Source organism: Oncorhynchus keta, chromosome 10 (genome assembly GCF_023373465.1).
Source record: "Oncorhynchus keta strain PuntledgeMale-10-30-2019 chromosome 10, Oket_V2, whole genome shotgun sequence".
NCBI classification, from domain to species: domain Eukaryota; kingdom Metazoa; phylum Chordata; class Actinopteri; order Salmoniformes; family Salmonidae; genus Oncorhynchus; species Oncorhynchus keta.
This window is the reverse complement of record NC_068430.1, coordinates 33,806,236-33,833,821: the sequence shown is the minus strand read 5'-3', so window position 1 is coordinate 33,833,821 and position 27,586 is coordinate 33,806,236. Positions and strand designations below refer to the sequence as shown.

Here is a 27,586-nt window from a genome sequence, read left to right as displayed (position 1 = left end):
GCTCTCTAAACCTTTTCTCATTTTCTCAACCTGGGTTCCTACACAGTATATTTAAACGCATGCATTGTGAGTGACTTCTGTCTTCCCTGTGTATCATCAGCACCCTATGAGCTGGCTGGTGCAGGAGATGGACAGTGTTCAGAAGGAGCAGAAGGCTGTGAGCTGTGTGTCTGAGAAGGTCAAGTGGTGGGAGGGGAGGAGGGCCCTGGACACACGCATGGAGGTAAGACTGGTGGGAAGGAAAGTACATCTGGGTTTGGGTGAAAAGAGATCATGTAAAATGAGAGGTTATGTTGCTGCAAGAAGCATATTCATTCCAAAACATATGTTGAAGGAATGCTTATACTGTAGGTAAGATTGAAGGTGGTTATGATAAATAAAGTAAATGCAAAATGGTGTAGTATTGATTACAACATCTCTTTATGGTAATGAGAGAATTTTGGTATGTCCCTAAACATCCCTTTCTCTCACTCTCCCTCACTTTCTCTCGCTTTCCTCAGAGGCTGCTGGAGGAGATGGAGGGGTTGCTGGGCTGCTGGCGGGGGCTCCTCCTACCCCTGACCTCTGACCCTGAGCTGTCTGTCCAGGCCCAGCACCTCCAGAAGACCCTCGCTGCCTGGGGGGCACAGACCTCAGAGGAGATGTTGAAGGTGCTGCTTCCACATGCCTTCCCATGTATATCTTAGATATCACATTTGTCTATAAAGCCCTTTTTACAGCAGCAGTTGTCAGTGCTTTCACCATAACCAGACCATGACTCCAAAGAGCATGCAGAGGCACATTGGCCAGAAGTACTAAAATAACTTATTTTAACCCTGTGTGTTCCAGGCTGTGCTGTCTGCCTCTCCTCTGCTTTCCCAGTCCCAGCTGCAGTGTTTTGCCCAGGGAGTGTGTGTAGAGCGGGGGAAGCAGTGTGTGGACCTTCTGCAGACCGCTGCGGCTGTACTGGCAGAGAGGCCCGAGCCAGAAGGCCACGTGGTGCTCATCTTGGACAAGGTTGGTTTCTCTCGCACTAGTCTTGCACACAAACACTTTCTCCCCACTCTATCCAACACTCAAATCGACTCGTGTGCCAAGCAAGATCAACGTACAAAGCAAAACAATGCACACTCTTTGTTTAGAGGACGATTGGGGAGAGTCTTGCATAACGTGAACACATTGCCTGTGAGTGTGACTATTGTGGTAAAGCCAGGTGTAATGTCGGTCTTGTCCTCTCCTGCAGTACCTCCAGAAGTTGCCATGGGAGAGCATCTCCTGCCTCAGGCCTTGCTCTGTCACCCGCATGCCCTCTCTACACTCACTGCTGGGCCATTGTGCTCTAAAAGAGGTCAGACCACACACCCCTATGGCCCAAATTTATTCCACAAAGATTAGTTGTTAAAGTTGAATACTGATGTCTGCATGTCTCTCCTGGCCCTCAGTCTGACCTGGGTGGTGTCCTGAATGGAGGTGTTGACCCTAAGCAGGTGTTCTACGTGCTCAACCCTGACGCCAACCTGGGAGACACAGAGGAGCGTTTCAAACAGTCGTTCACCAGGTGAGTGCAGCACCAACGACACTGTTTGAGGGCTTTAATCGTCTTCCTCGTCTGTGTCCTTTAGAATTTGATGAATCTCTGACTCTCGCTCTGTCTGTCCTAAGTGAACAACATTGGCAGGGTGTGTGCGGTGTGGCTCCTGACCCAGATCAACTGCAAGATGCAGTAACTGCCAAAGACCTCTACATGTGAGTCTAGAAGGAAGTTAAGTGTCCTGTTACGGAGAAGATATATTAGTTATCGTTCACCTGTATGACAGCAAAGCATACCCTACCAACATGTCTTTAGGCTTAGTTGTCAATTAATTGCCTTATTACACAAACAAATGTAGTTTAACATGAAGTTTGACTGTCTTTAGTGTGTGTTGTCCACTTGTCTTGCATTATGCTAGCTGTGAGATGCTTTGAATTGGTGTCACAAATCACCAGATCTTACTTCACTTGTTTCTGATTACTTGGGTGCTGAAGAGTCTGGTTCACATGCCTCTCACTGTCTCTGTAGTTACGTGGGTCATGGGGCGGGAGCGCGGTTCCTGGATGGGCAGAGGATCCTGAAGAAGGAGATGAGAGCTGCCTCCCTGCTCTTTGGTTGCAGCAGTGCTGCTCTGGCTGTACGAGGGGAGCTGGAGGGGACAGGAATCATCCTCAACTACCTCATGGCTGGCTGGTAAGACTGGTGCACACACCTGTAAAGATTGAGACACCATGCTTTCTTCATCTTTTTTGTTGTTGAAATAAATGCAAATGTTAGATGCTGTAAGGGCATTTCATGTGTTCTGTTTTACTGCCATACACTGACTAAAAGTCCTAGATTAACTTGCCTGTCTGTTTTATTTTTGCCTGTGTGATTTTGACATGTATATCATGCCTATCTGTCTCTTCTCTGGCCTGCAGCCCATTGATTCTGGGGAATCTGTGGGATGTAACGGATCGGGACATTGACCGCTTCACCAAGGCTCTGCTGGAGTCCTGGCTGTCTGCAGGTCCTGGGGCTCCACTCCTGGACCACATGGCCCTGTCCCGCCAGGCCACACACCTCAAACACCTCATAGGGGCAGCACCCGTGGTCTACGGCCTCCCCATCCATCTGCGCTAGGATAAGAGGACATCTTGCCAAACACACACAAAGCCATTGATCCCCAACACATGAATTGGATATGATTTTAAACTTGGCTGTATTATCTGCTTCACAGGGCTGCTGCCTTAAATGTCAACTAATGTTGGTGATCCTTTATTTTTTTTATTTTGGATATGGTGAATCGTTTTAGATATATATTAATTAATGCTTGTCAATAAAATGAAGTATTTGCCAAACAATCCCTGTGCTTTGGTGTTGAAAGGAATTGCATGTATGCTCCAGCTCAGTAGGGGGCAGTATGTCACATCTTCACATTTGTAATGGAAAGGGCGTTTTCTCAACCTGGAAATACTTGTACTGGAAGGGTAATTTCTCACATTTTCTAACATGGCGGTGAATCTGACAGAGCTTTCTCTTCCTCAGTTGGAGGGACTAAAGACTCAACTTGAGCAGGTAACACGGCGATATTGACTCTTTCTAGTCGTAGTTTAAATGTAACCTCAAGCTGGGGACATTTTCTATTAGCCCAAGTGTTTCCTTGTCCCAGCCCAGCTGATTAGCTTGCTAGCTAGCCAGTCATGCCATTCTGAGTTACGTTAGCGGTTCCATATGTAGCTTTTTTTGTCGTGCTTAATTTACTTACCTACTGCAGTGCTTAATTTGAGCAGGATCCGGCATCTCTCCGTTTTGTACCTCTCACCTTTTGCAATGTAAGAATTATAATGCGATCAAAGTTAATTCGAGTACGTTATTTGTTAATTATCCTGCACCAACAAAAACACGTAATGTGAAAAGTACAATTTCAGTTCGGGCCTAATATTCTAATAATTGATTCGGTTTGGGCCGGCCCTGGTTTCTGGTTTGCGCAACATTGTACAGCTAACACGTGGCTGTAACTCATAACTAGAGTTAGATTTTTTTTTAAATATGTGTATATATAATATATCTGCACTGATGGACATGAGTTGCAGCCTGCAACTCATCTCACCAGCTTTGCACTTCATTTACAGTGCAATCGGAAAGTATTGTTTTCACATTAAACGTTACAGCCTTACTATAAAATTGATCAAATTAAAGCTAACTCGATCTACACACAATACCCCATAATAACAATGCAAAAAAGTTTAGAAAAACTAGATACCTTAAAATAAAGCATTCAGACCCGTTGCAAACTCGGGTTCATCCTATTTCCATTGATCATCCTTGAGCTGTTTCTACAACTTTAAGTCCACATGTGGTATATTCAATTGATTGGACATGATTCGGAAAGGCACACCGGTCTATATAGGGTCCCACAGTTGACTGTGCATGTTAGCGCAAAAACCAAGCCATGAGGATGAAGGAATTGTCCATAGAGCTCCAACACAGGATTGTGTCACGGCACAGATCTGGGGAAGGGTACCAAAACATTTCAACATTGATGGTCCCCAAAAACACAGTGCCTCCATCATTCTTAAATGGAAGAAGTTTGGAACCACCAAGACTTCCTGGAGCTGGCCAAACTGAGCAATTGGGGGAGAAGGGCCTTAAGAACCCAAATGCACACTCATCTGATCTGATAAAACCAAGATTGAACTCTGGCCTGGATGCCAATTGTGACATCTGGCAGAAACCTTGAACCATCCCTACGTGAAGCATGGCGGTGGCAGCATAAGGCTGTGGGGATGTTTTTGAGCAGCAGGGATTGGGAGACTAGTTGGGATCGAGGGAAAGATGAACAGAGCAAAGTACAGAGATCCTTGATGAAAACCTGCTCCAAAGCGCTCAGGAACTTCGTCTGGAGCGAAGGTTCACCTTCCAACAGAACAACGACCCTAAGCACACAGCCAAGACAACGCGGGGGTGGCTTCGGGACAAGCCTCTGAATGTCCTTGAGTGGCCCAGCCAGAGTCTTGAATCCAATCATATACATGTAAGCCAAGCTTGTAGCATCATACTTGATTCTGTAATCACTGCCAAAGGTGCATCAACAAAGTACTGAGTAAAGGGTCTGAATACTTATGTAAATGTTTTCATTTTTTTTCTCTATTTTTATACATTTACACACATTTCTAGAAACCTGTTTTTGCTTTGTCGTTATGGGTTATTGTGTGTAGATGAGTGGGGGGGGGGAACAATTTCATCCATTTTCAAATAAGGCTGCAATGTAACAAAATGTGGAAAAAGTCCAGGGGCCTGAATACTTTGCGTATGCATTGTATTTTCTTATAGAATCATTCCTGCGCAAAGAGTCACAGCTACTGCTGTGTTCATAAATAAAATAATTCAGAAAGCCTACTATACCCTGAAGGCCTATAATTTAGCCACAAAGGAGCAATAGCTTCTTTTTTTTTATTGCCTGGTTGTGAATTGTAGCCCAATAACAAGGAATAGCCTACAGTCAGGAAGAAAACAGGCATTTCGCAGTATTTCAAATACAATCGAAGGGGAAAAGGTTGGGGAGTAAATGCCTCCTGCAGAAAAAAGACCATCTGTGTTGTAGGCTACCAAAATATTTGATCAACTTCCAAATATTGCTTTACAAAAGAGGGAGGCTTTTGGCACAAAGGTATCGGCCATCACCAGCAAGTGAGCTGCGCATCATTGGGCGAGTAAGTGAAACTGGAAAGCATTTTTACGACTAATTTCCTCCTTACATCGTAGCCTACAATATGTCTCCACACACCGAGACCAAGGTTATTGATGGATTCAAGACACGGTCGTTTTTATTCATCTAATTTTGTCAGTGTCAAAGTAGCCTGCCGTTTCAATTATTTGTGTGGTATTAAAAAATATTATACCAAAGTCTCCAGTCATGTAAAATGACCAAGAATTGCTTGAAATGCGTTTATAAATGTTCCCAATGTGTGTAAATTATGTAAGTGCCTCTACTGCTCTATGCCACTACGCAAATGCGATGATATGCATGCAATGCTTTATTATAAAGGTCCTTTTTTTGTGTGCTTTCCGGTACCTCAGAACTCCCCCGGGTCACCCCCCTCTCTCGCTCACTTTTTGTTCCGGTACATCTCGATTTACAAATTAAGCACTGCCTACTAGAAAATACTAGCCCGCCTGGTCTTATGTAGTGCCTGCCTGGTCTTATGTAGTGCCCGCCTGGTCTTATGTAGTGCCCGCCTGGTCTTATGTAGTGCCTGCCTGGTCTTATGTAGTGCCTGCCTGGTCTTATGTAGTGCCTGCCACATTTTACGAGAAGTGTTCATAATGTAAATAAGTTGTCTCCATTTATTGCCAGCATGCTTGCTACTCTGGTAGCCAGTTTGCAGCACAGCGCTTGCTAATAATAATGTCTTGGAAAGCTGTCAACTAGTGTCCATTCATTAGGAAACAAACTTAGCAGGATCTCAGCTTCCACATTCAGTTTATTTCAGGCCAGTATTCGTATAAGCATTCAATGCGATATATTTGGGCCAGGCATACTTAGTTCATCAATGGTCATTAATGAAATTACTGCAAAGAATGTGTCTGGTGTCTGTCTGATAAGTTGGTTCATCAACTGGTTCTTCCCATGTTTTGCAGGAGACAGAGTTTTTGACCTCTTCTATAGGTCAGCTCAAAGTTGTCCAGACAAAATATGTAGAAGCTAAGGACAGTTTAAGTGTCCTCAACAAAAACAATGCAGGTGAGCTGCTCAAACTACGTTGGTTTATAATAGACTTTAAAAAAAAAACTTTATATGCATTCTGTGCTTTTGTTTTCTATGGAAGCTTTTATAGATACAAAAATCAATTGATTGAAATGATCTTTGCAGATCTCACTCCACATTAGTGTTTGAAAGTATGATACACTTAAATTGTTGACTTACATTTTACCTTTATTTTTTCTGGTCCTCCTTTTAGGAAAAGAATTGCTGGTGCCCCTCACAAGCTCTGTATCCTTATGTTACTGATCGGCGATGCCAAAAACCAAGGGTTTCATTAGACTCTACAAACATACCAGGAAACACATTCTCACATTCAACATACTTGAGGACTAATTTGAGATTGATTGAAAGTGCATTGTTAAATACAGTTTGAATGTAAATGGGACCACAGCACCTTCTCTGCCATTATATTGTTGCAACCTTAACCCAGTGTTTCTTAATCCTAGTCCTGGGGACCCGAATGTGGTGCATATTTAAGTTTTTTTCCTTAACACTACACACCTGATCCAAATAATAATCTTATTATCAAGCCATTGGTACTGGGTCTGAGTGGAATCGGGTGTATAGTGTATTATTTGCACCCTTTGGTTCCCCAGGACCGGGTTTAAGAAACTGCACTTAACCCAATACCAAGTCCCTCTGTGGCGATGTTTTCCATTAACTGTAAAGCATAGCCACATACATAGAAAAAAAACGAAAAGTCCCTCGTCTGTCACAAATGTTGAATAAAATTATATTTGAACTTACTCTGCCCGACTGTCCGTGGGGTTGATCCTTCAGTGGGCTGAAATGTTTGTCAAAATAGGAAAATATTATTAAACAGACAAGACGAAAGTGCATGCATGCAAAGTAACCGAAGTCTTGCAGGTGTTAACATGGTTTTGCTCATGTGCCAGGTGATGGATATTTCAATGGCAGTACAAGCACTCTAAAAAGTTGGGTAAATAATAGTTTCCTGTGAAAATAGTATACAATTTGGACCCATTGAAAGACCAACCACACAGACAACCGGTAGAGTAAGTTCAAATGTAATTTTATTCAACATTCTGGCTGGCAAAGAACTTTGACTGTATACCATGAATTGGTATCACAGTCTGACTTTTCTTAGGAAACCCAAAACCAAACGACCACGTCGAGATGTTTGGGACCTCTTGGTGTAACAGTTAAGGTGTTGGCTTGACAGTCGCTGGAACCAGGTCCCGTTCGTGGCTACGCTCCAAATTCACTACATTTGTGTAAGAAGTGGGATGGTGCCTGTGAGGCCACTGGGGCGACATGTATACATGAGGGACTTGGTATAGAGAAGTGTGGGGACATGCTCTCCCGAAGTTTGGGGGTAGTGTAGCGACCTTAACCCAACACTTAGTGACCTCGTCAAGAGGTTTCGATTTCTTGACATAGCTGTTAAGGTGTTGGCTTGACGGTTTCTGGACCAGTGTTCGAGTCTTTGGGGGGGTGGGGCTACCCCCAGAATTCGCTATAATATCTTCAGTATGCTTTAATTTAATAGTATTGTTGTTGAAGTTTCCTGTTGTGTTTTTTAACATCACTTGCTATTAGATGTACGTCCCTGGAACACTTGATGACGTGGAACATGTCTTAGTGGATGTGGGGACAGGATACTACGTTGAAAAGGTGGGCAGAAAAGTAATTGATAATATCCTTCATTGTACAGTCGACTCATGATTTGCTCTTTGGGTAAGTACTCTGTTTATAGTTTTCCAGTCCCAATTCAATTTGTTTCCATTTAATTGCTCTGTCTGAGCAAGCTTATCTTCCAACTTAGTGTACGCTGACATGTCCCAACCCTTTGCATTTATCAGGGTTGTGTTCATGAACGCACACCATTTTCTTGTTTTTTAAATTCACAGATAGTCAGGGGCACACCAACACTTAGACATAATTTTAAAATTAAGCATTTGTGTTTAGCGAGTCCACTAGATCAGAGGCAGTAGGGATGACCAGGGATGTTATCTTGATAAGTGAGTGAATTGGATCCTTGTCCTGCTAAGCATTCAAAATATAAAGAGTACTATTGAGTGTCATGGAAAATGTATGGAGTAAAAAGTACATTATTTTCTTTAGGAATGTAGTGAAGTAAAAGTCGTCAAATAGTAAAGTACAGATGCCAAAAAACGACTTAAGTAGTATTTTTACTTAAGTATTTAACACCACTAAGTACATTTTAATTGCATGTTAGTACAAATATTTGGAAATCTGAGTTTGAGCCTCATTTGAACTATCTCTGCAGAATGTCAATGATACAAAGGAGTTTTTCAAGCGCAAAATAGACTTCCTCACCAAGCAGATAGAGAAGATTCAGCCGGCTCTGCAGGAGAAATATGGCATGAAACAAGGTAACACACACAAAAGTTTGTATTATATTAAGTATTTATGTTAAATGCAATAAAACCTCACGTGTATAGTTTATGTTGGTCATTCCTTCCTGTCTTTGTTCTGTTTTCTAGCTGTGATTGAGGTGATGAACATTAAGATCCAACAGCTTCAGAGTCAACAGGCGTCACAGTCGGGGACCACCAAAGCCTAACCAGTTGAAGATGGGGCTTACACCAGTCTGCTTTTGTTCTTCATGATTGGGGGTTGAGTTACTGAAAACAAATTCTGCATGAACTGTTAATGGGTTGAGCCAAGATAAAACTGGGCAAAAGACAAAAATGTACTCTACAACGCAGAACCTAAATTTGTGCTGCCAACACTAAAATGGTGAAGGGCAGCCAATGTTAATGTTGTAACAAACTCTCCTGGAAAATGTGAGTCTTTATTTTTGATTCAGTTTATGTTCATTAGCCGGGTTGCAGAAATAGAACTGAAATGTAGGTATTTATTTGTGTACCTTATGTTCTGTGTAGCAGTTTTTGATGCTTGTGTTGCAATAGTTAATTTGAATAATAAAATAGGCTCCTCTGGTCATTGTCTCAGATTATAATTTCTGTTGACATGAAGTCTGCAACAAATATTTTGAATGGAGAAAAACATTTGTGGCCTCCTATATTACACGTGTCTTTCAGGTTTTGCTCAATGACTATGGTTCACTGAAACACAGTGCTTATCGCGAGGTGCGAGTGACCAGCGGAGTTCTGAGGTACCTGAACGCATTAGCTTCTTTTTTAAAACCGTTATTATAAAGCATTGAATATATATCATCGCATTTGCGTTGTGGCATAGAGCAGTAAAGAGGCACTTACAGAATTTACACACATTGTGGCCGAAAATTGTAGCCTGGGGTCAGAGGAAAATCTTGGCTTTTATAAACTAATTTCATGCAATTCTACGTCATTTTACATGAATGAAGGTTTTGGTGTATTTTTTTAAACATCACACAAATGGCAGGCTACTTTTGACACTGAGAATCTGAGATCAATAAAAACGACCTTGTCTTGAATCCATCAATAGCCTTGGTGTGTGGAGACATATTTTAGGCTACGGTGGAATTTATAGTCCTAAAAATGATTTCCAGTTTCACTGACTCGCCCAATGATGCGCAGCTCACCCGCTGGTGATGGCCGATAGAAAAAAATACAGATACAAATGTATCTCTTGTAAAACAATATTTGGAAGTTGATCGAATATTTTGGTAGCTTACAAAGATCAGAGTTGCAGGCTCATGTCGATCAGAGCGGGTAGAGACATTTTTTATGATATCTCATTCTGCTGTGAGAGATACTGGCGCGCTTCTCACACAGCCACCACCAAACAAAGGTTACAATGTTGCGCTAACCATAAACCCGGGTCGGCCCAACCCAAGCAACTTTTAGAATATCAGCCACCGGGCTGAAAATCTACTTTTTCACATTACGTTTTTTTTGTGGGGCAGGAGAATTAACGAGGAAGCAACGCGAATTAACTTTGATCGCTTTTATTATATTTTTTACATTGCAAAAAGGTACAATTATTTTTCATGCCTCGAGAGGTACGGATAGGGTGTGTTATTTAACAATAGGTTCTAGAACAAAACAGTCCAAAAACAGAGGTGCTGGATCCAGTTCCGGCATGATCCTGCTCAAATTAAGCAGTATACACCTCAGTGGAGGTTTTGGCATACCATGGGATTGTTGTATGGTCGTTTTTTAAATGTATTTGATTATTTTTCATTTTAGGATTTGAGCAAATAGTAAAGATACGTTTCATGTTCCAGCAGTGTACTACTGTACAATGGAACCTGGTGCGCGTTCTGCAAGACGCACCGTTTTAGAACGTTCAGATGGAAATAGGCTATGTAGAACAAACATGCATCTGACGTCGAATAATAACGAATCACATTCGGCTCTATTCGTGGTTTTATCTGAAAGGTTTCGTAACTGAACGTTGCCCTGGAAGCGGAAGTGTGCGGTCCACGTGGTGCGATGTGCTGTTTTTGAGTTCATTCATTTCTGGCATGAACAATGAAAAAATAATATAATTCAATACTAGAAGTTAAAAACCTAGTCTAACCTAAATCAGTTAGTTAGTTTATTAGTCCGTGTTTTCTTGACTATCTAGTGTAAAGTGAATACATTTATTGTATAAAATATCAAATCATTTGCATTGCAAACACTTGCGTGAATCTGACTACGCTAGCTTGAGTGAATCTGACTCAGAGTTGCCTGATGAAAAGTACAGTAAATACCAATATGATCAAGGAAAACCGATGGAACATACCCCCAAATGCCCCTGCGTGCATGGAGAAGCATTTGGACTCGGTGCAGTACAGGGCAGGTAAGCAAAGTCACAGCTTGTAAGTGATGCCTGCCTTGTGTGATAATGTAGGTCCAGACACATAGGCATGTAGAAAGACCTAGCTAGACGTGGTGGTGTCGCGGGAATACTGTTGTATAAACCAGATATTCGATGGCTTATCACATACGTTTGAGTATCTATGGAGCTTGCTTCATTAACAGCAACAATGACTGGCCCTAGCCTGATGGATAGGTAGCTGCTAAAACGAACTTGTCACTTCGAAGAGATGTCGCCTGTGTCCTTTAGCTAGCTATCTGGCTAACCACCTCAAGTATAATCTAACAATTGGAGCTAGCTATGCGTTGATTGTAAAATGACCTGTCAAAAGACACACCATGGCGTTAAGCAAGTTAGAATGGTAGATTCCCTAAAAAGAGAAGAGCTAACTTAGCTACAACTGTCAATTAAGACGTCACTGGCGTCCAGGCTACAGGCCGTGTTTCTACAGGGACCAAAAAACGTTATTCTCTGGGACCCAATCATATGGCACTTTCACACAAGACCGCAGATGATTCAGCTATTGACATTTCTCTATTTTCTTCCCCTAGATGGCACCCTGTTGCTGGGGGCCTCCAGTCTGACGGGCAGATGTTGGCTTGGCTCCATCTGGGTCTACAGTGACCCCAAGCAGTCTCCCAACGAGGGCTTCTGCAAGGCTGGTGTGCAGACAGAGGCTGGAGTCACAGAGGCAAAGTGGGTTTCAGAGAGGGGCATCCTAGTTGCATCTGACTCTGGTAAGTAGGAATGACAGTTATTGTTACTCATGCATATTCAGCTGTAAATAAGGCTGTTCAACCACAAAGGGAAATATCTGTTAAAGTACAATGATTACATTTATTTCAGGCCACATTATCACTTAGATTGCTTGGTATACAACAGTGTGGGTGCAATGGGGTTTGACTGGTGTCTGGGTGTTGTAGGTGCTATTGAGCTGTGGGAGCTAGCGGAGGATGAGAGTCTGCTGGTGAATCGGTTCACTAAACTCGAACATGATCACATCGTCACCAGCGTGAGCCCTGCTGGGTCAAACCACGCCGTCAGCGGCAGTATGGACTGCCGGTCAGTGGGGGGCATTCTTTGATTTTGTTTGTGTGTGTCACGCACATCTTGTATTTTGGATATGACATAACAGACCTTAGGCCCTCAGTGTGACCAGCCTGGCTTTGAGTCTGTTTTAACAGCTGCAGGTTATGGAGTGTTTTGCAGCCTGGTATACATTTCCTGGTAAAGATTTAATATAATTTTGTATGCTGTGAACGGCCTATGTTTTGCTCAGTTCTTTCTCTTTTCTTCATGCTGCAGAATCAAAGTCTGGGACCTTAGTCAGGGGGAAGTGGTCAGCACGTATAACGGTAAGGAAACTACATCTTTATATCGCTGTATCTTGAGCTGCACATTGACTCTACTTTTAAAGTGTCAGTTACCATGTTTCTCCTGTTTTATATAGCCTGTCTAGTTAATCGTTAGTCCAAACAATTGCAGAAGGTTTTGTAACTAAAACAAGTTTCTATTGGACAAATTCAGGTAGGTCCCTAGGTTCCATTTTCTTCCGTTTTAAGAAATGTTTTGCTACAGAATCTGTATAATTCATACATTCCTGATCTGTCTCATGTTCCACAGCTCACTCTAAGCCAGTCACTTGTGTGTCCTGCAATCCATCCGATGACTCCCTCTTCCTCTCATGTGGCCAGGTAAGAGCCAAGACTGATTGGAGGGTTGTCTGTTTGAATCACTTGTTCAGATTGGAATGATGTGTGGCTTATATATTGTGTGCTGTGCTATACAAAAGCTATATACAGTAGTAGGTTGTAACTTACTGTACAATGGAGAACCTAGTAACAGTATGAAACTGTTAGTACACAGTCTCTCATTTCTCCATTCCCCTTCCCTCAGGATGGCCGTCTGTTGCTTTGGGACAGGAGGAAACCCACCAAACCAGCTTCTAGATTAGGTGAGTAGAACCAGTCTGAACTGCACAGCCAGTGAGGCAGCAGGGTTTTTCTGAGCCAAGATGCGTGGACTATTCAGTTGCCAGTTGATTGACACCTGTGATGTTAATCTTGGATTGTCAGTGGGTCTTGTAGTTTTTCAGTATTGGCTAAGGAGTGTCGTTTTTAAGGCTGCCTTTGATTCTGTTGTCGAAGTGTACGTCCACGAGTAAAGCAATATTATACAATTCAATTCTGATATCTGCATGTCAGGTCACTGCAGTAGAAACTCACACCAACATGTCCTTGATAATCAATGAGGCTTTTCTTTCTATATTTCCTAAGCAACTTTTCCAGCAATCCTCGTAATTTTATTAAAGCTGTGTTAGGACAATAATTGTGTACATTTTGTAAACATCCACGCCTCAAAAGTTTCCTGACTTCTGCAGCACACCAAAGTACCCATTCACTCTGTTCAAAGTACACATTCAGTGCATGTGAATAGTCTATTTTTGAAAGCATGTACATAGTCAGGTGTGGACAACCATGTTGTTCAGTCAGTGCATGTTGCTCTGCTAGGTTCTTTCCCAGCTAACTTTGGAGATTTGATCTTGTCTCAGAGGTAGAGCCCAGCTGTTGCCCTACCTCAGTGGCCTGGCATCCCCACCACAGGACCACAATTGCCTACGGTAAGGACTAGCACTACATTTACCGTAATGCATAGTGGTCCAACCACGTCATTGTTCTAAAAGATCAATCTTCCAGGCTTCAATGATCGATATTTGTTGACGATTGTGTTGGGTCAGGTGACGAGCTAGGACGCGTGACTCTGAAAGACTTTCAGGGCACAGAGCCTGCCCAGACGCAGAGCACCCACAGCCGTAGGGTCTCCAGCCTAGCCTTCTCCTCACACAGGTAAGCACCAGCTCACCTCACACACATCCATAGCAGTAAGTGGTTTGTCAGACTGGGCTAACACAATGATCTCTTACCTTCTACCACAGTGCCCCTTTGCTAGCCTCCATCAGTGATGACTGCTCTGTTGCTGTGATGAACTCGGAGCTTAAGGAAACGTGAGTCCCAATATCTATGGGCTTTTGTTCACAATCTCTCCCTAGCTGATCCTTTTGGCTTGTCAACTCAGCCCTATTAAATTAAAATAGTACATCATTCACCACTTAATAAGGTGGCTCTGCTCTTCCTGTCCAGGTTGAGAGACAGGAGGCACCAGGACTTTGTTCGGGGTGTCTGCTGGGCCCCTGGTGGTTCTGACACACTGACCACCGTGGGCTGGGACCACCAGGTCCTCCACCACATCACGGGACAGGATGGACCGGCCACTGGTGACTCCACGTCCCCACCGTAGACCCACCACCCAGCTTGGGTCAGGGGATAGGGGAAAGGTGGTGGTGGAAGTATGGGGTTTTGTAGAAGGGGGGATTTGATGGGTTGGCATGAGGGTAGAAGTTGTCAATACCTACCACACTGGAACAGAGAACAGGGCAGTGTACTGATGGTTTCCCCCAATCCTAGTCTCAAAGTACCCATGTTCATGCAGGTTTTCTTTCCAACGGATTTATAAATCAATTCTGTGTTAAGGTAGAGTCAGCAATGTACCAAGTCAATCAGGACGTTTTCTGCCACCAACTAAGAGTAACATTTCAACTTTTTTCGTCCTGCAGCTATCACGTTGAGGCAGCACATGCGCATTTGTCTTGTGGCAGCCATGTCTCGCGCTGCAGATTTGAGGTTCATCCTGTTGCTCTTAGCGATGTCATACGCTGAGTCTCAGTTCTAGGTTTATTAGCCACTTGTAGGACATTACCTGTGGTGTGCAGTTGTTTGTTCTTGGGGAAATTAACTAAGTGATGGATTGGGGTAGTTATCGTGTGGGTTACTTGAAGACTTGGGTTTGGGAATGCTGCCAAAGGAAATGGTCATCTTTAATCTAACGAACCCATCTGATCACGTTTATAGTCCAACCCCATGTAACCTTTGTTTACCCACCCAGGGTGCTGTATTACGTGGCATGTAAGCCAGTCTGAGAAGTGTGAGCCACTGGCTCTTTGGATAACAAGATTATGTGGGTGAATTGGATTTACTAGTCAATTATACAGTGGCGCATTCTGATATAACTGGTCTGGAATAACCTGGTTCAAGTTGTGACCACACAATCAATGGCATGAGCAATTTGTTTTCCAAATGAATGAAGAATTTATGTACATTTGAAAAGTCTGTAAATCTTCACTTCAGGGCTTGTTTGGACCAGTGCTTCCATTCAATATTCTCCCTTGTCCTTGGCAGTTTCTTTTGTTTAATGTTCTCATTTCTCTCACACGTGTACCAGAAACAGAAAGTGCTGTCCTTAACGGTTTTCTTCCACACAAAGGCGTTCCTTGGATTGTATGTACAGTACATGTCTGGTGGTGCTTTTTGGAAGTCGGAGGAGTACAACTTAACTGACATAATCAACTTTTTCCATTCTTCAATAAAGTTTGTGTCTGAATACTGTATATTTGCGAGTTGATTTTACTTTTCCGAACGCATGAATCTCACTATACTTTCAGTCTTCAGTAGGAAATTATTCTCAGACAATTTGGTGGAAACAATTCACGACTTTAAAAATAGATTTTATTACATAACCCCAAAAAATAACCAAACAAAGGAGTGGTCTGTGCCCTGGTATATTTGGCATAATTTTATGTTACAAGGAGAAATCCAACAGACCACCACATGAAAGACAATTCAGGGTAAAAGGACTTGACCAAAATTAGATGTCCACGAACACTATTCTTCCTCCAATGTCATTTACCAACCCTTACATTTTCACATCCAGTATTTGAGGCATCATGGTTTTAATTAGATTACATTTGGATGGAGATATATATGAGCAGCTTTAATAATGACTGACGCAATAGCTAGACTTCAGCACAAATGTAAAAGTACATTTTTAATGTCATTGTGGCAAATGCCTGACAACTTTTGTTTTTATTTAGTGATCCATTGTTTGGAACAAGTTTAGTACAGTGAACTATATACAGTATGTGTGTTCTAAATGTATTCTAGTAGGCTACATTTCAATTCCGTATGTTAACATATACAGTATATACAGGTACTGTGGCACTCAACCTATAAGCAAAACAATTTGTACGTCCTTTTACAATAACATCCTGTATATATTAAGACTGGCAATTCACAGCTGCTAGTTTGAAAGCAGACTGTGCTTTTGTTTTTAAATCTATTAGGTCTGCCTAAGATAAATAAGGCAATGTATACTATCACACACTGATTAAACTGCAGCAGTCAAATATACTGTTGAACAGAGTACTAAAAATCATTGGAGAAAGCCAGGAACCCCTCAGTGACGTCTATAAATAAATATAAAATAGTGAGGAAGAAGTGGGAACAAATAGCCTTGGACATTACGCACACACTCCATGACCAGTATAGCCACCTACCCTCAGACATAGATCTCTGGCATACACATCTAAGAGGGCAGCTTCTAGTTTTGTGCCAACATCCATAAAACTCAACTCTTGTATTTCTTGTTTTTATTTGTATCTACAGAACCAGTCAAATGTTTGGACACACCTATTCATTCCAGGGTCTTTGTTTTTTCTATTTTCTACATTGTAGAATAATAGTGAAGACAAAACTATGAAATAACACATGGAATCATGTAGTAACCAAAAAAAGTGTTAAACAAATCATAATATACTTAATTGCATTCCAGGTGACTACCTCATGAAGCTGGTTGAGAGAATGCCAAGAGTGTGCAAAGCTGTCATCAAGGCAAAGGCTGGCTACTTTGAAGAATCTAAAATATATTTTGATTTGTTTAACACATTCTATATGTGTTATTTCATAGTTTTGATGCCTTCACTATTATTCTACAATTTAGAAATTAGTAATAATAAATAAACTCTTGAATGAGTAGGTGTCCAAACTTTTGACTGGTACTGTATGTGTATATATAGCCTGTGGTTGCATAGATTGCTCCTAATCTATTACACTACGTTTGTGTTCTATGTTGCTATTTTGTTATTTGTCTTGTACAGACCCGTCACCACACATATAGTTCCCTCTGGAAATAAAAGTTATTTTAATTGAATTGAATTAAATTGTATGTGTGGTATAATTTGAAATTGGCTCCTCATGATGAGACCCCTTTGCTGACAACAGTTATTGGTTGTTTGGTTCCGGGTCGTACCATGAAAGTCATGCCATGTGCCTGCTTTGACTGTGGCCCATTGCTAGAAAGTAGAGGAAGAAAAAAATATTAGTTAAACTCTTGTCACATTAATCAATACATCTAGCTAGCATCATTCTTTACTGTGAGTCAAAACATGCAATTACGGACACTCCTAGATAAAACAAAATCATGCCAAACTTGTCACAACACCCTAAGCTTAAACAATAAAGTTGTACAATTTTGTGAAAAACTCAAACAGACAAAGATGAAGTAGAGAGAGCAAGGCCTACCTGATGGGTACTTTTGATGGAGCTGACAAACCCTGAGAATTCTTGGCCATTTTAGTCTCCAGCTCCTTCATGTCCAGGCCTTGTGTTCTGGCTGACAAGGTGGCATTCTTGCTCTTTGCGGTGATAACAGGGGTCTGCGGGGTGACCCTGGGGACAACAGGGACCATGGTCTCCTCAGACAAGGGAGAACCCCAGTCATCAGAGTCTGTCTTCATGGACAGCATTTTGTTGTCCATTTTGTGGTCCATTTCCAGCATCTTCTTCTGCAGGATGGTCAGGAGCGTGGCCTGGCTGGCTGAGAGGGAGGAGGACGCCTGGGTGGGAGGTGGCTTGGGTGTGGTCTGAACAGGTAGCTTGGGTTTGACCTCCATGACGGGAGGCAGGAGTTTGGGAGGGCTTGGCGGTTTGGGTTTTGGAGGAGGGGGGGGCGCAGGGGAGGGAGTTTTGACAGGAACGATAAGGCTGGCAGTGGGGGGCAGGACTGGAAAGGCAGGGGTGGGAATGGGGTCCAGGACCTTCTTTGGGGGAGGGTCAGGTGGAGGCGAGCTGGGGGGAGACTCCCGACATCATTATGGTCATCAAATTCGGGAGGGGGAGGGAGTAATGGCAAGCATAGGTCCTCCCTGTTCTCTTCATTCCTGACAAGGCTAAAGGGGGAAGAAATCCTCTGCTCTCCACTTTGTTTCTCCACAGCCAGGAGCCCCTGAAATACTGGATTTGCAATTGGCCTCTTTTCCACCACTGACTCAATGATCTGGGGTTTTGCTGGAGTCTGGATCACCACTGGGGGCTGCACTGGGACCACAGACTGTGGATTATCTTGTGAGGTCACCGAAGTGAATGAGGTGGACCTGGGGATGATGGTGAAAGAATTGGGATTGGATTCGCTGTGCTGGATGCTGGTGGATGGCTCATTACTCTTTGTGCTGTTTTCGCGTGACAAAGTGGACCTGTGCTTCTCTCGCTCTTTAGCCGCCATGAGAAGAGCCAGGGGGGAAGTGGCAGGACCCTCCCTTGTCCCAGTGACCGCACTGAACTTTAGGTTGCGCAGTTTACGGTCCAGCATTGGACTGAACTTGCGACTCCGGTTTGGAGACACTTTGTGTTTGACCTGGCTAGCCTCTATGTTTACAGGGGCAGTGACGACCTGAAGCATTGGTGATGCTTTAGTGGGAGTTTCGGCAGGTTTGTTGATAGCCTGCTGTGCTAATAAAGGCCCCACTTTCACTTCCTTCCGAGTCTCAGGTGGGGTGGGTTGGCCTTGAAGAGTGGCTTTAAAATTATCATTTAACTCCTTCAGGTCTTGCTCCAGCTGCATACCCGAGCTGTTTCTCCGGGCTGGCTTAACTGGCGGTGCCACAGAGGGGGCTGTCCCATTGACCAGGATAGAGTCAGTAGACCCAGGGTCATGCAGCAGTAGGATCTGCTTGTGCTTATTTTCACCTTCCACCTGCCTATCTAGAATGCCGGTCTTAGGAACACTGTAGAGCTTAGCTGTGTTCTGGGGGTTGAAGCTGGACGGTCTAGGGTTCTGTACAGGGGGTGCTGGGGCTGGAACCTGGGGGAGTTCACACATAATGGGGATGGAGGACAGCCTCATTGGCTTTGTAGGCGGTGTCTTCAGGGCTTTCAGAGCAGCTTGCCTCATGTCTGTAGGGGGCTGTGGAGGGGCAAACTTTGGGGGCTCTGTGATAACAGGGACAGTGGTTGGTGGTGGTGTAGAACTGGACAAAGAGGAACTAGAAGCACTGGAGGAAGTTGACGGGGGCTTCGGAGGGGCCATAGGTGGAAGTTTCATGGAGGTGAAAACATTCTTGTTCCCTTCAGAGGGGGCAACTGATGGGGGTTTTGGAGGGGGCATGGAGGGAGGCTGAATGGAGTCGAGGTCACCCAAGAAATCTGGTGGGGGAGGGTTGAATATGGGTGGAGGGGGTGGGGGGGCCATCGAAGGTGGAGGTGGAATAAATATCTTTCCCTCCACCAAATCAGGTACAGATACAGCAGATCCATTGGACAACCGTTCACCGTTTACTATAAAGAGAGAACAACCATCAGAGACACAAGAAAGTACAACTATACTGAACAAAAATAGAAACGCAAAATGAAAAACATCAAAGATTTTACTGTTACAGTTCATATAAGGCAATCAGTCAATGAAAATAAATGCATTAGGCCCTAATCTATGGATTTCACATGACTGGGCAGGGGAGCAGCCATGGGTGTGCCTGGGAGGGCATATGCCCACCCACTGGGGAGCCAGGCCCAGCCAATCAGAATGCGTTTGATAACTTATTGTTTAAGTAAATTATTTAACTTTTAGTTGGCTGGGCCTGGCTCCCCGTGCTTCTACACCTGCATTGCTTGCTGTTTGGGGTTTTAGGCTGGGTTTCTGTACAGCACTTTGAGATATCAGCTGATGTACGAAGGGCTATATAAATAAATTTGACTTGAGTTATGGTGAAACTGATTAAATTATATCTGATCTGTACCCTCCCGCTCTGCAAACATGTTTGTGAATGGCTGCTTGGATGCTTTCTAAAGTGTTATTGTCCAAGACCTTAGACAAACATTTACCTGCTCTATATATTTCAGCCTTTACGAAAACAGAGTTGCTTTGAATTTGTGATCAACTAGATCTGTCTAAAACCAGCACTAAGGCTTAAATTCACAGGAGTGTAAATGATTTAGCTACACAACTTAACTCCAGTATACACAGGACAGAGACCCTCACCTGCCCCGTTGATCTTTGGTCTGTTGAAAGGGGGGAGGACAGGAACTTTGGGCGTTGGTACATTAAACCCTTGTACAACATCAGAGGAGGACTGTGGGAAATAAGGACAAAAGACATCAGACTGTTGACGTTTCACTCAGATGTCAGGCTGTAGAGATTTTAAGTGGAACTGAATGTGAAAGAAAGGGAATGGATTGGAGAGCAGAGATAGCCCACTGGGCAAAAACTGGTTGAATCAACGTTGTTTCCACATAATTTCAACCCAACAATTCTATGTGATGACGTTGAATCAACGTGGGAAACTGATTGGATTTGCAGGTTAAAAGTTGAAAAAATAAAGTCCAATGAGTGTGAAATCTTTGGTTGATTTCACATTGAATTCACGTTAGTTGACAACTCAACTAAATGCAAATCTAACACTCAGGAAACAAACTGGTACGTCAGTAGTGTCAATTGCCAAAGACCGAGGAATGCCAGGCACATTCAATATGAAGGGCTTTTCATTAAAAAAATGTTTTTAACTGTAATCATAGTCTGGGCTTCCCAGCAAATGGTGTCCTTTTCTATAATGGCAAAATCCTCCTTGTGCAGTTTGAGGCTACAGGATCTCTTACATAGTCTCAAAGCCCACTGAGCACCCCCACCTGTAATGATTCAACAATAATGTCCTCCATTGCTATACTGTATCTAACCCCTTTCCAGACACTAGCTGCAGCTTACTGGCCCAGTTCTGGGCCTTCTTCAGAACATTACTGCCACTGTCATGCCTCATCCACAGACAGGGTGTAGTGTGGGCAAGGCACAGGCAACACTCCCATCGTTTCACCTAAGCAAACATTAAGTGGGTATGACTACCTCTGAGAAAAAGGGCTGTGCCGTCATGTTGCTGCCTGCTTGTGTGACTGACTGTTCTCATCACAGCCTAAACACCTCTAGAAATAAACACAGACTGTTTTGACACAACACAAGCCCTACAGACAGAACAGAGATATGCCCTTCCAAAGCTGATAGCACTGGTCAGAATCACCCTACATACAGTAGGGACTGAAAGTCACTCCTTTGGACCTAACCACACCATGACCAGTGTAATTACCCAATACTGGGCCCGAGGGCCTCCAATCTAGCAAAACAATCCAAAGTACGGTTCACCCATGTAACTATAAACTGTAATCGACTTACTGCCCTTATGGTCAGGCCGCAATCACTTGGTTTGTTTATATAGAACTTGCACATGGTACACGCTATATCCAAAATGCAGAGGACACATCAATAACTTTCATTCAGCTGTGGGAATATTAAGTCATTCGTGGAAAAAGTTCAGGTGTGGTCCATTCTCAAGAACCCTCAGTTACACTGTATCTTTAAAACAGCTCATGTGAACGGAACGCCTGCCTTATTTAATGCCTTAAATATGTCATGAATGCAGGCGTCATAGGGGCAGGCAGCTCCTTGCAACGGCACGAACATTTGACAAGAAGCGAAGGGTGTGGCATTCAATGCGGTTTCTGATCCACCTTAATTTCTTCTTTCTTTCCGTGACTCACGGGTGAAAGTCAAAGCAGTCAATCCGAACAGTCAGTTAGAGCAGTCCAACCCCTGTGCTGCTGGGTGTGCCACATCTAATACATGCCAGTGGAGCAGTCACATAGGACACTCCCCTTTCTGAGGTAGGCTTTCATACCTACAACAAAATGACAACGTAACACAACCTAAAAAATTCAGATACGGCTGGTCTTTTCTGGATCTACTACAGGGACACCATCTTGAATAGAAGGCACATGAGCTAGGTGCCATATGCCAGGTCCCAGACTGTACAATACCCAAGATTGTGTAAATCAAAGGTAACATTCTTATAGTAACTGTGTCCCCATGAGAATGTCTAAGTAAATAGGGTGTGAATTTCTGAGGACAAACTCTCTACAGAAATGACTTGAGAGGACTGGGTCAACACCCAAACAAATTGCATGCATCCTTGTCACATGGATAGCCCACTTGCAAATACATATGGGTTACTCCTTCTGTCATACATGTGAATAGCCTGTGCAAGTGAAACCTGCCGGTTAGAAAAGTATGCTTTCAAAGTGACAGGGTGTGAGTGATGGATGGGTCTGACTCTGCAGTGGCCACACAGAGATTAATGATTACAGGAACACCCTTCATGAGGCAATGCAGATTCTCTTTCAGGCACCACAAAGACCTTGTTAAGAAATAATTCACAATTTAGCAGACAGTTATGCAAATGAGACGTAATACGGGGCCTTCTGCATTCGCAAGAATTCGCAAGAAGACAAGCCCGGAAACAAGTTCCATGTGATAATCATCTTGAAGTGTTAGAGAACAATATCTTGAAGATTGACAAAGCTTGATCAGTCTCAACAAATGATGCAACACCGTCTTGAGTGTAGAAATGTAGTTTTGAAAGCTATTAATATTTCCGCACATCATGCAGAGTTACTGGAACTTACCGTGAAGTGCTTTACTGTGGGTCTGTTCCTCACTTTGGCAGTGCCTGATTCAGGAATGGCTGATGAATCCAACACCAGCTCAACATTGTCTGAGAAAAAAACAAACACACAACCCACCACTTTAGTCTATCAGTATAGATAAAAATCAACCAGTCTACCATTCAGCTGATCAGCACAGCTCTGGAAGGAGATGCAGTCTGGTGACTGCAAAGTTCAGTAATTAGGCATGTGCATAATAACAAGTTAAGGCTTAAGGCATTTTGTCTGCAGTTCTCAGAATTACTGACAAACTATTATGTAATGTTATGCTGTTTACTCTGTCAGGGGGATTTCTCTTGTTGACAGCAAATTAGCATTTAGGTTACAACTATTCAAGCTGACAACTATTCAAAGCAGTTCAATGATTGATTCTAATCAACAGAAGAGGTTGTCACCTTATTGCTCAAACACTGAAGCCTAAAATCATGTAGTTCCATAGAGTACAGAATACAGTGCTTCTCACAGCATCCATGAATCCCTATTTGAATCCCTATTTGCAACATTCATAACAATCCCAGGGGTCATGAGTCATGAGTGTTTACAGTTCAATAACACTGACTTCAGGTTATTCAAGATATGGTTATTGGGCTGAGGTTGGATTGAGGCATATAGAATGGGTCTAAATTAAAGATGGCGTGTGACACACACTCATTTGGACATTTGGCCACTCACCACCTGATTGATTTTCAAGTGAAATGTGACTTTTCCAGAGGTGGTCTATAATGTCTGTAAGTTAACAGGCTTTGACATTACTAGATAAACAGGCTTTGACATTACTAGATAAAGGAAAAAACATATTTGTAACTACAAAAAAACACATTAGCGGTAAATGGGTTTCTGTGGAGTAACTCTTGTGATTCTGTATGGCTCAGTCAGCCATTCCAATGTTAGGCATGTCACTGTCAAATAACTAACTGATGAGAGACATGTCATAAAGTGACTGCAGTTAGTGAGACACTGATCATGCTCTGCATTCACTTCAAGCACTGAGACTCAGACTGATATGACTATGAACAAAACATTATACAGCCCTTAAAAACAAGTATGGAAACAACAGCCAGTGTATAAAGTGTTTTGGCATCCACAGTTACATTTCCCAATGGGGCATAATAGGCATTTTCCTATTTAACACCTGCATAATGTAAAAATACAAATATCCCATCCAGTGGGATATAAATATCCCATCCATGTTTGCACTTCGCAACCAACCACCTCTCCATTGTTAGAGGTCTCATATGAACAGTTCAGCAAAGTTTTCAGAACTCTATGGGGTTTATTCATATTTATGTTTTAATTAGTCCCAACTCCCCAAAGCCTGGGGAACCCTTATGTCAGGTGCGTCGTGTTCTCCTTTCAGTATAACGACTCTGGCTCAAAATGATACGGTATTTGATCAGGGAGCAGTCTGTTTTAACATCTCAATCGCATACCTACTGGTAATAATATGTATAATGTTGTAATCATTTTTGATACAGACATGTTTTAAAATAATCGCAAGGAAAAAACGTAATTCCTATTCATGTGTGCATTTAGGACACATCTTTTCACGCACTTATCTGTCACAATAACAATTGCAAAGATCGGGACAGTCGTCAAAGAAAGAATGTTGATCACATGATAAATGAATAATTAAATTGTTAGTTTTATTTAATAGTTCAATATATGACAATAAACACTTACCCATCTCCTTGATTTTAATATTGGTGTCGAAAAGTGATTGGTTCTTTCGACCCAAAAAAAACGTTGACTTTTTCATTTCTATGTCCTATTGGTAGGCCTATTATCCAAACGAATCGTTAACACATGATGTTAAGCAGGAGCTTCCATAGACAGGCGTCAAAAACGTATTAATCTATTAATTCGGCTTAACGACAGGTGTATTACTGAATCCTCTGATTCTGTGAAAACTTCGAGAGGGAGAGAAAATGGCCACCGCCCCCTCTCCTGTGCCTCCCTATTTTGTAAACCGACAGGTAAGGCAGAGAGAGAACAAACACATCATGCCCCAACCCTGTGCCTCCCAACCAGCACGCCAACAATGTTTGACAGCAACATTCCAATGTCATACAAATCTTTCCAACTGTCCTCTCACTTCCCCCTGTTATGTCTCATTGTGGGTGTTGATGTGCTTGTTCGATATAATAATAGTATGATTATTTCTTTTAAAAGAACAGTGTGAGTCAGTTACACTCTTCAAGCCAAGGGCTGGTCATGATGAAAAGGTGCAAACCTCCATAGAGATACAGTTGGCTGTGTAACAAGGACCATGCTCTTCATTATAATCAAATTCGATTTATGCTGGCCGTTAGCAGCCAAAACCCAACATGTTTTACAATGGTGAGAGGAGAGTGTGTGAATTGAGGGCCAGAATTAGTGTAGTGCAAGAGGTTTTCCTTGACCTGATCCTGTTGGTTTCCTGCTCAACTCCGTAGAACAGGTTCTGTCGGTTACTAAGATTTTTTCTTTTCTTTTTTTCCATGATTTGATTTCCCTCCCTTGGCCCATTGCTGAATCAGAGTAGTGCATGATTGGTCATGGTTTGGTCTCTTGGTAACTGCCACAACACAGTTGTTTTGTAGCCAGAGGAGGATGATGAACCAATGGAGGATGGGCCCCCCTCTGTCTGGTTCCTCTCAACATTTCTTTCTTCCAGGAATACTTTTTTTGGAAAGTTGGCACTGTGCAGCTGCTACACCCCATGGCACAAAAGCGTTGCTACATTTGTCCTCGGATATATGGTATAACATAGGCCAGGGGTTCTCAAACATTTTGGGGCCCAGGACCCCTTTCGTGATAACAAATTCATCAGGGACCCGCTCATAATCAGAACAAACTTGAGTGTTACGTGGGTCGGAGCAGGTGAACCCAAGTGCAGACTCAGACGAGGAGACAGGGATAAAGTAACTAAGGTATTTATTGAAAAGCAGGGGGGAGTTGGGGTGCAGGCCTGAGGCTGAGGCAAGGGGAGTAGGGGCAGGGTAAGCAGGTCTGGAGCAGAATCCAAGGAAGCAGTAGAGCGGGTTCCAGGGCAGGGAAGCAGGACTGACGAGACAAGGGACTGGAGACAGGGACCAGAGTCAGAGCAGATGGAACTGTAGCAGAGAGAAATGCAGCGTCAGGCTAGGGGAAAAACAGGCACAACAGGATAACAAGAGCAGGGCAGGCACAACCGACTTGCCTCGAAGACTGACTGAGCAGAGGCTACAAACTGGCAGCATGGAAGTGGCAGGGCTGAGTATTTGTAGAGGCCTTTATTATGGAACAGGTTGCAGCTGGTGGGGATCTGCTCTGCCTCCAGCACACCTGTCTCCACTCACACAATCACATACACACAGAGATCGAGGGAGTGAGCTGGGGGAGTGGCAGCAGGTTAGGGAGAGTTTTACTATGACTTCGCAGTGCATAGCCAGCCTGCTCTGGAAAGGAACATTTGAAAGGCCTGCCTCTTGGCATCAGAAATAACATTTTGCAGTTAACAAGCTAATGTCCTGAAATTGTACACATTTTGTCATGGGACAGAGATATTTTTTGTTGTTGCAGCTTTAAAGCTAATATCTTGCAATTCTACACATTTTGTCATGAGGCAGAGAGAAAGGTTTGCTGTTTTAAAGCTCAGGTGTAAACCCATTTGAATTCAATAACTTTTTGACAGCATCCCTTCTGATTTAAACAACATTTTAAACAAAACGCCCATAGAAGAAGTGGTCAGAAAAGTAACTTTTTGGACCTGAATGTTTTTTCTCTGGTATGGTGGGGAATGCAAAATGAGTAAACTTTTAGCACCTTTATCAGGTGATAAAAGTGCTTGAATTTTACGCATTTTGCAGACCAGAGACATCCATGCATTCGTCACTGGAAAAGATAAACGGTTTGAAATCACTTTAAATCTTAGTGTTGTGAAAATATTTGATTATAACTTGAAAAAAATGCTTTAATTAAAATAGTCATTTTTAACCATTTAACAAAAATGATCTAAAAATGTGTAAATTCTTGAGTTTTTTTTCCATATTTGCATATAGCCAATTTAGCTGGTACACCATTGACATTTTAATTTAATTGAAACTTTAACTTCTAATTACTACCACAAAGATGGCCGTGGGTCCACCCACTGTCGAATGTCAACTTAAATGATCATGTCTATTCTATCATCTATGTTTCTAGGATTTGAATATGTTTTTTTATAGAGGATTGACAGTATAATCTAAAACAACAGAAATTCCTATTCAAGTAAACATTCTCTGATGTGTGAACCTCCAACCATTTTGTAGTACCATTTGAAAGTAGAATTTTCAATTTTATTTCCATTTTAGTTCATTTATCAGCCAAAACATGACACCCACCCTGTATTCAAGGGTGTGTTGTGTCTCAACCAAGGGCGGGCATAACAAAAAAACATTAGATTATGCAAAATAGGCGCTAAGCTACAAAATATGTGCATATGAAACAAATTGGAGTTATGCGTTTTTAGGTCATTTACATTAAAGGTGAAAAAATGTCATTTTTTCAGAAATGATCAAATAGTTTGAGAACCCTGTGTGTAAGCTTTTAAATTATATAAGTCTCAACCATTTATCTTTTCCAGTGATTAAGACATGGTTGTCTCATGGTAGGGTATGCAAAGTGGGTCAACATTGAGCACCTTTATCTCACTTTAAGTCACTGTCACCTGTACAGTCGGCAAATACTGCATGTATGGAATGTTTTGTTTCAATCAAAAGGGGTGCTGTCAAAAAATATTTGATTTATATTTACCTTTAAATTACAGTGCATTTATGTTTAAAAATGGGGAATACAAGAAGTATTGAGTTGATAACTGGATAATTGGTGGAGTACTGTGAATACCAATATCCCTATGAGCCCAGGCCCATGTTTCCCAGGGTTAAGAACATACATTGTAGAATAATTGAAAAATAGGGGTTTGATTGTAGAGAATCAAAAGACCATGAA

General features: G+C 42.5%; 4 protein-coding genes across 5 annotated transcripts in view; 3 read left to right on the top strand and 1 right to left on the bottom strand.

Moving 5' to 3' along the window:
- Positions 1 to 2,853, top strand: part of espl1 (extra spindle pole bodies like 1, separase) — a 29,101-nt gene extending 26,248 nt beyond the window's left edge. The window contains exons 25-32 of the mRNA XM_035777751.1: positions 101 to 223; positions 501 to 650; positions 829 to 996; positions 1,223 to 1,327; positions 1,422 to 1,537; positions 1,642 to 1,725; positions 2,039 to 2,203; positions 2,431 to 2,853. Coding sequence (XP_035633644.1) covers positions 101 to 223; positions 501 to 650; positions 829 to 996; positions 1,223 to 1,327; positions 1,422 to 1,537; positions 1,642 to 1,725; positions 2,039 to 2,203; positions 2,431 to 2,632 — 1,113 coding nt within the window. The 3' untranslated portion in view covers positions 2,633 to 2,853. The remainder of the gene's footprint in view (positions 1 to 100; positions 224 to 500; positions 651 to 828; positions 997 to 1,222; positions 1,328 to 1,421; positions 1,538 to 1,641; positions 1,726 to 2,038; positions 2,204 to 2,430) is intronic.
- A 51-nt stretch (positions 2,854 to 2,904) lies between these two features.
- Positions 2,905 to 9,186, top strand: LOC118388559 (prefoldin subunit 5-like). Its single transcript, XM_035777753.2, has 6 exons — positions 2,905 to 3,067; positions 6,134 to 6,236; positions 6,454 to 6,485; positions 7,818 to 7,892; positions 8,509 to 8,614; positions 8,726 to 9,186. Exons 1-6 carry the CDS (start codon positions 3,002 to 3,004, stop codon positions 8,803 to 8,805), a joined length of 462 nt encoding a protein of 153 aa, XP_035633646.1. The 5' UTR covers positions 2,905 to 3,001; the 3' UTR covers positions 8,806 to 9,186.
- A 1,187-nt stretch (positions 9,187 to 10,373) lies between these two features.
- On the top strand, positions 10,374 to 15,435 carry wdr77 (WD repeat domain 77). Its single transcript, XM_035777752.2, has 10 exons — positions 10,374 to 10,973; positions 11,543 to 11,728; positions 11,915 to 12,053; positions 12,297 to 12,346; positions 12,615 to 12,685; positions 12,888 to 12,945; positions 13,543 to 13,611; positions 13,729 to 13,837; positions 13,927 to 13,995; positions 14,132 to 15,435. The coding sequence occupies exons 1-10, from the start codon at positions 10,865 to 10,867 to the stop codon at positions 14,286 to 14,288; spliced, it is 1,017 nt and encodes a 338-aa protein (XP_035633645.1). The 5' UTR covers positions 10,374 to 10,864; the 3' UTR covers positions 14,289 to 15,435.
- Positions 15,436 to 15,531: 96 nt separating this feature from the next.
- On the bottom strand, positions 15,532 to 25,168 carry LOC118388556 (proline-rich protein 36). 2 transcript variants are annotated; one of them, XM_035777749.2, is made up of 5 exons: positions 25,039 to 25,168; positions 22,601 to 22,689; positions 20,136 to 20,226; positions 17,405 to 19,435; positions 15,532 to 17,175 (listed from the first exon to the last, which is right to left on the bottom strand). In XM_035777749.2, exons 1-4 carry the CDS (start codon positions 25,163 to 25,165, stop codon positions 17,679 to 17,681), a joined length of 2,064 nt encoding a protein of 687 aa, XP_035633642.2. In that variant the 5' UTR covers positions 25,166 to 25,168; the 3' UTR covers positions 15,532 to 17,175; positions 17,405 to 17,678. The 2 variants fall into 2 exon arrangements, with proteins under 2 accessions (XP_035633642.2, XP_035633643.2); XM_035777750.2 differs by lacking the exon at positions 25,039 to 25,168 and adding an exon at positions 24,320 to 24,557.
- Positions 25,169 to 27,586: the final 2,418 nt, after the last annotated feature.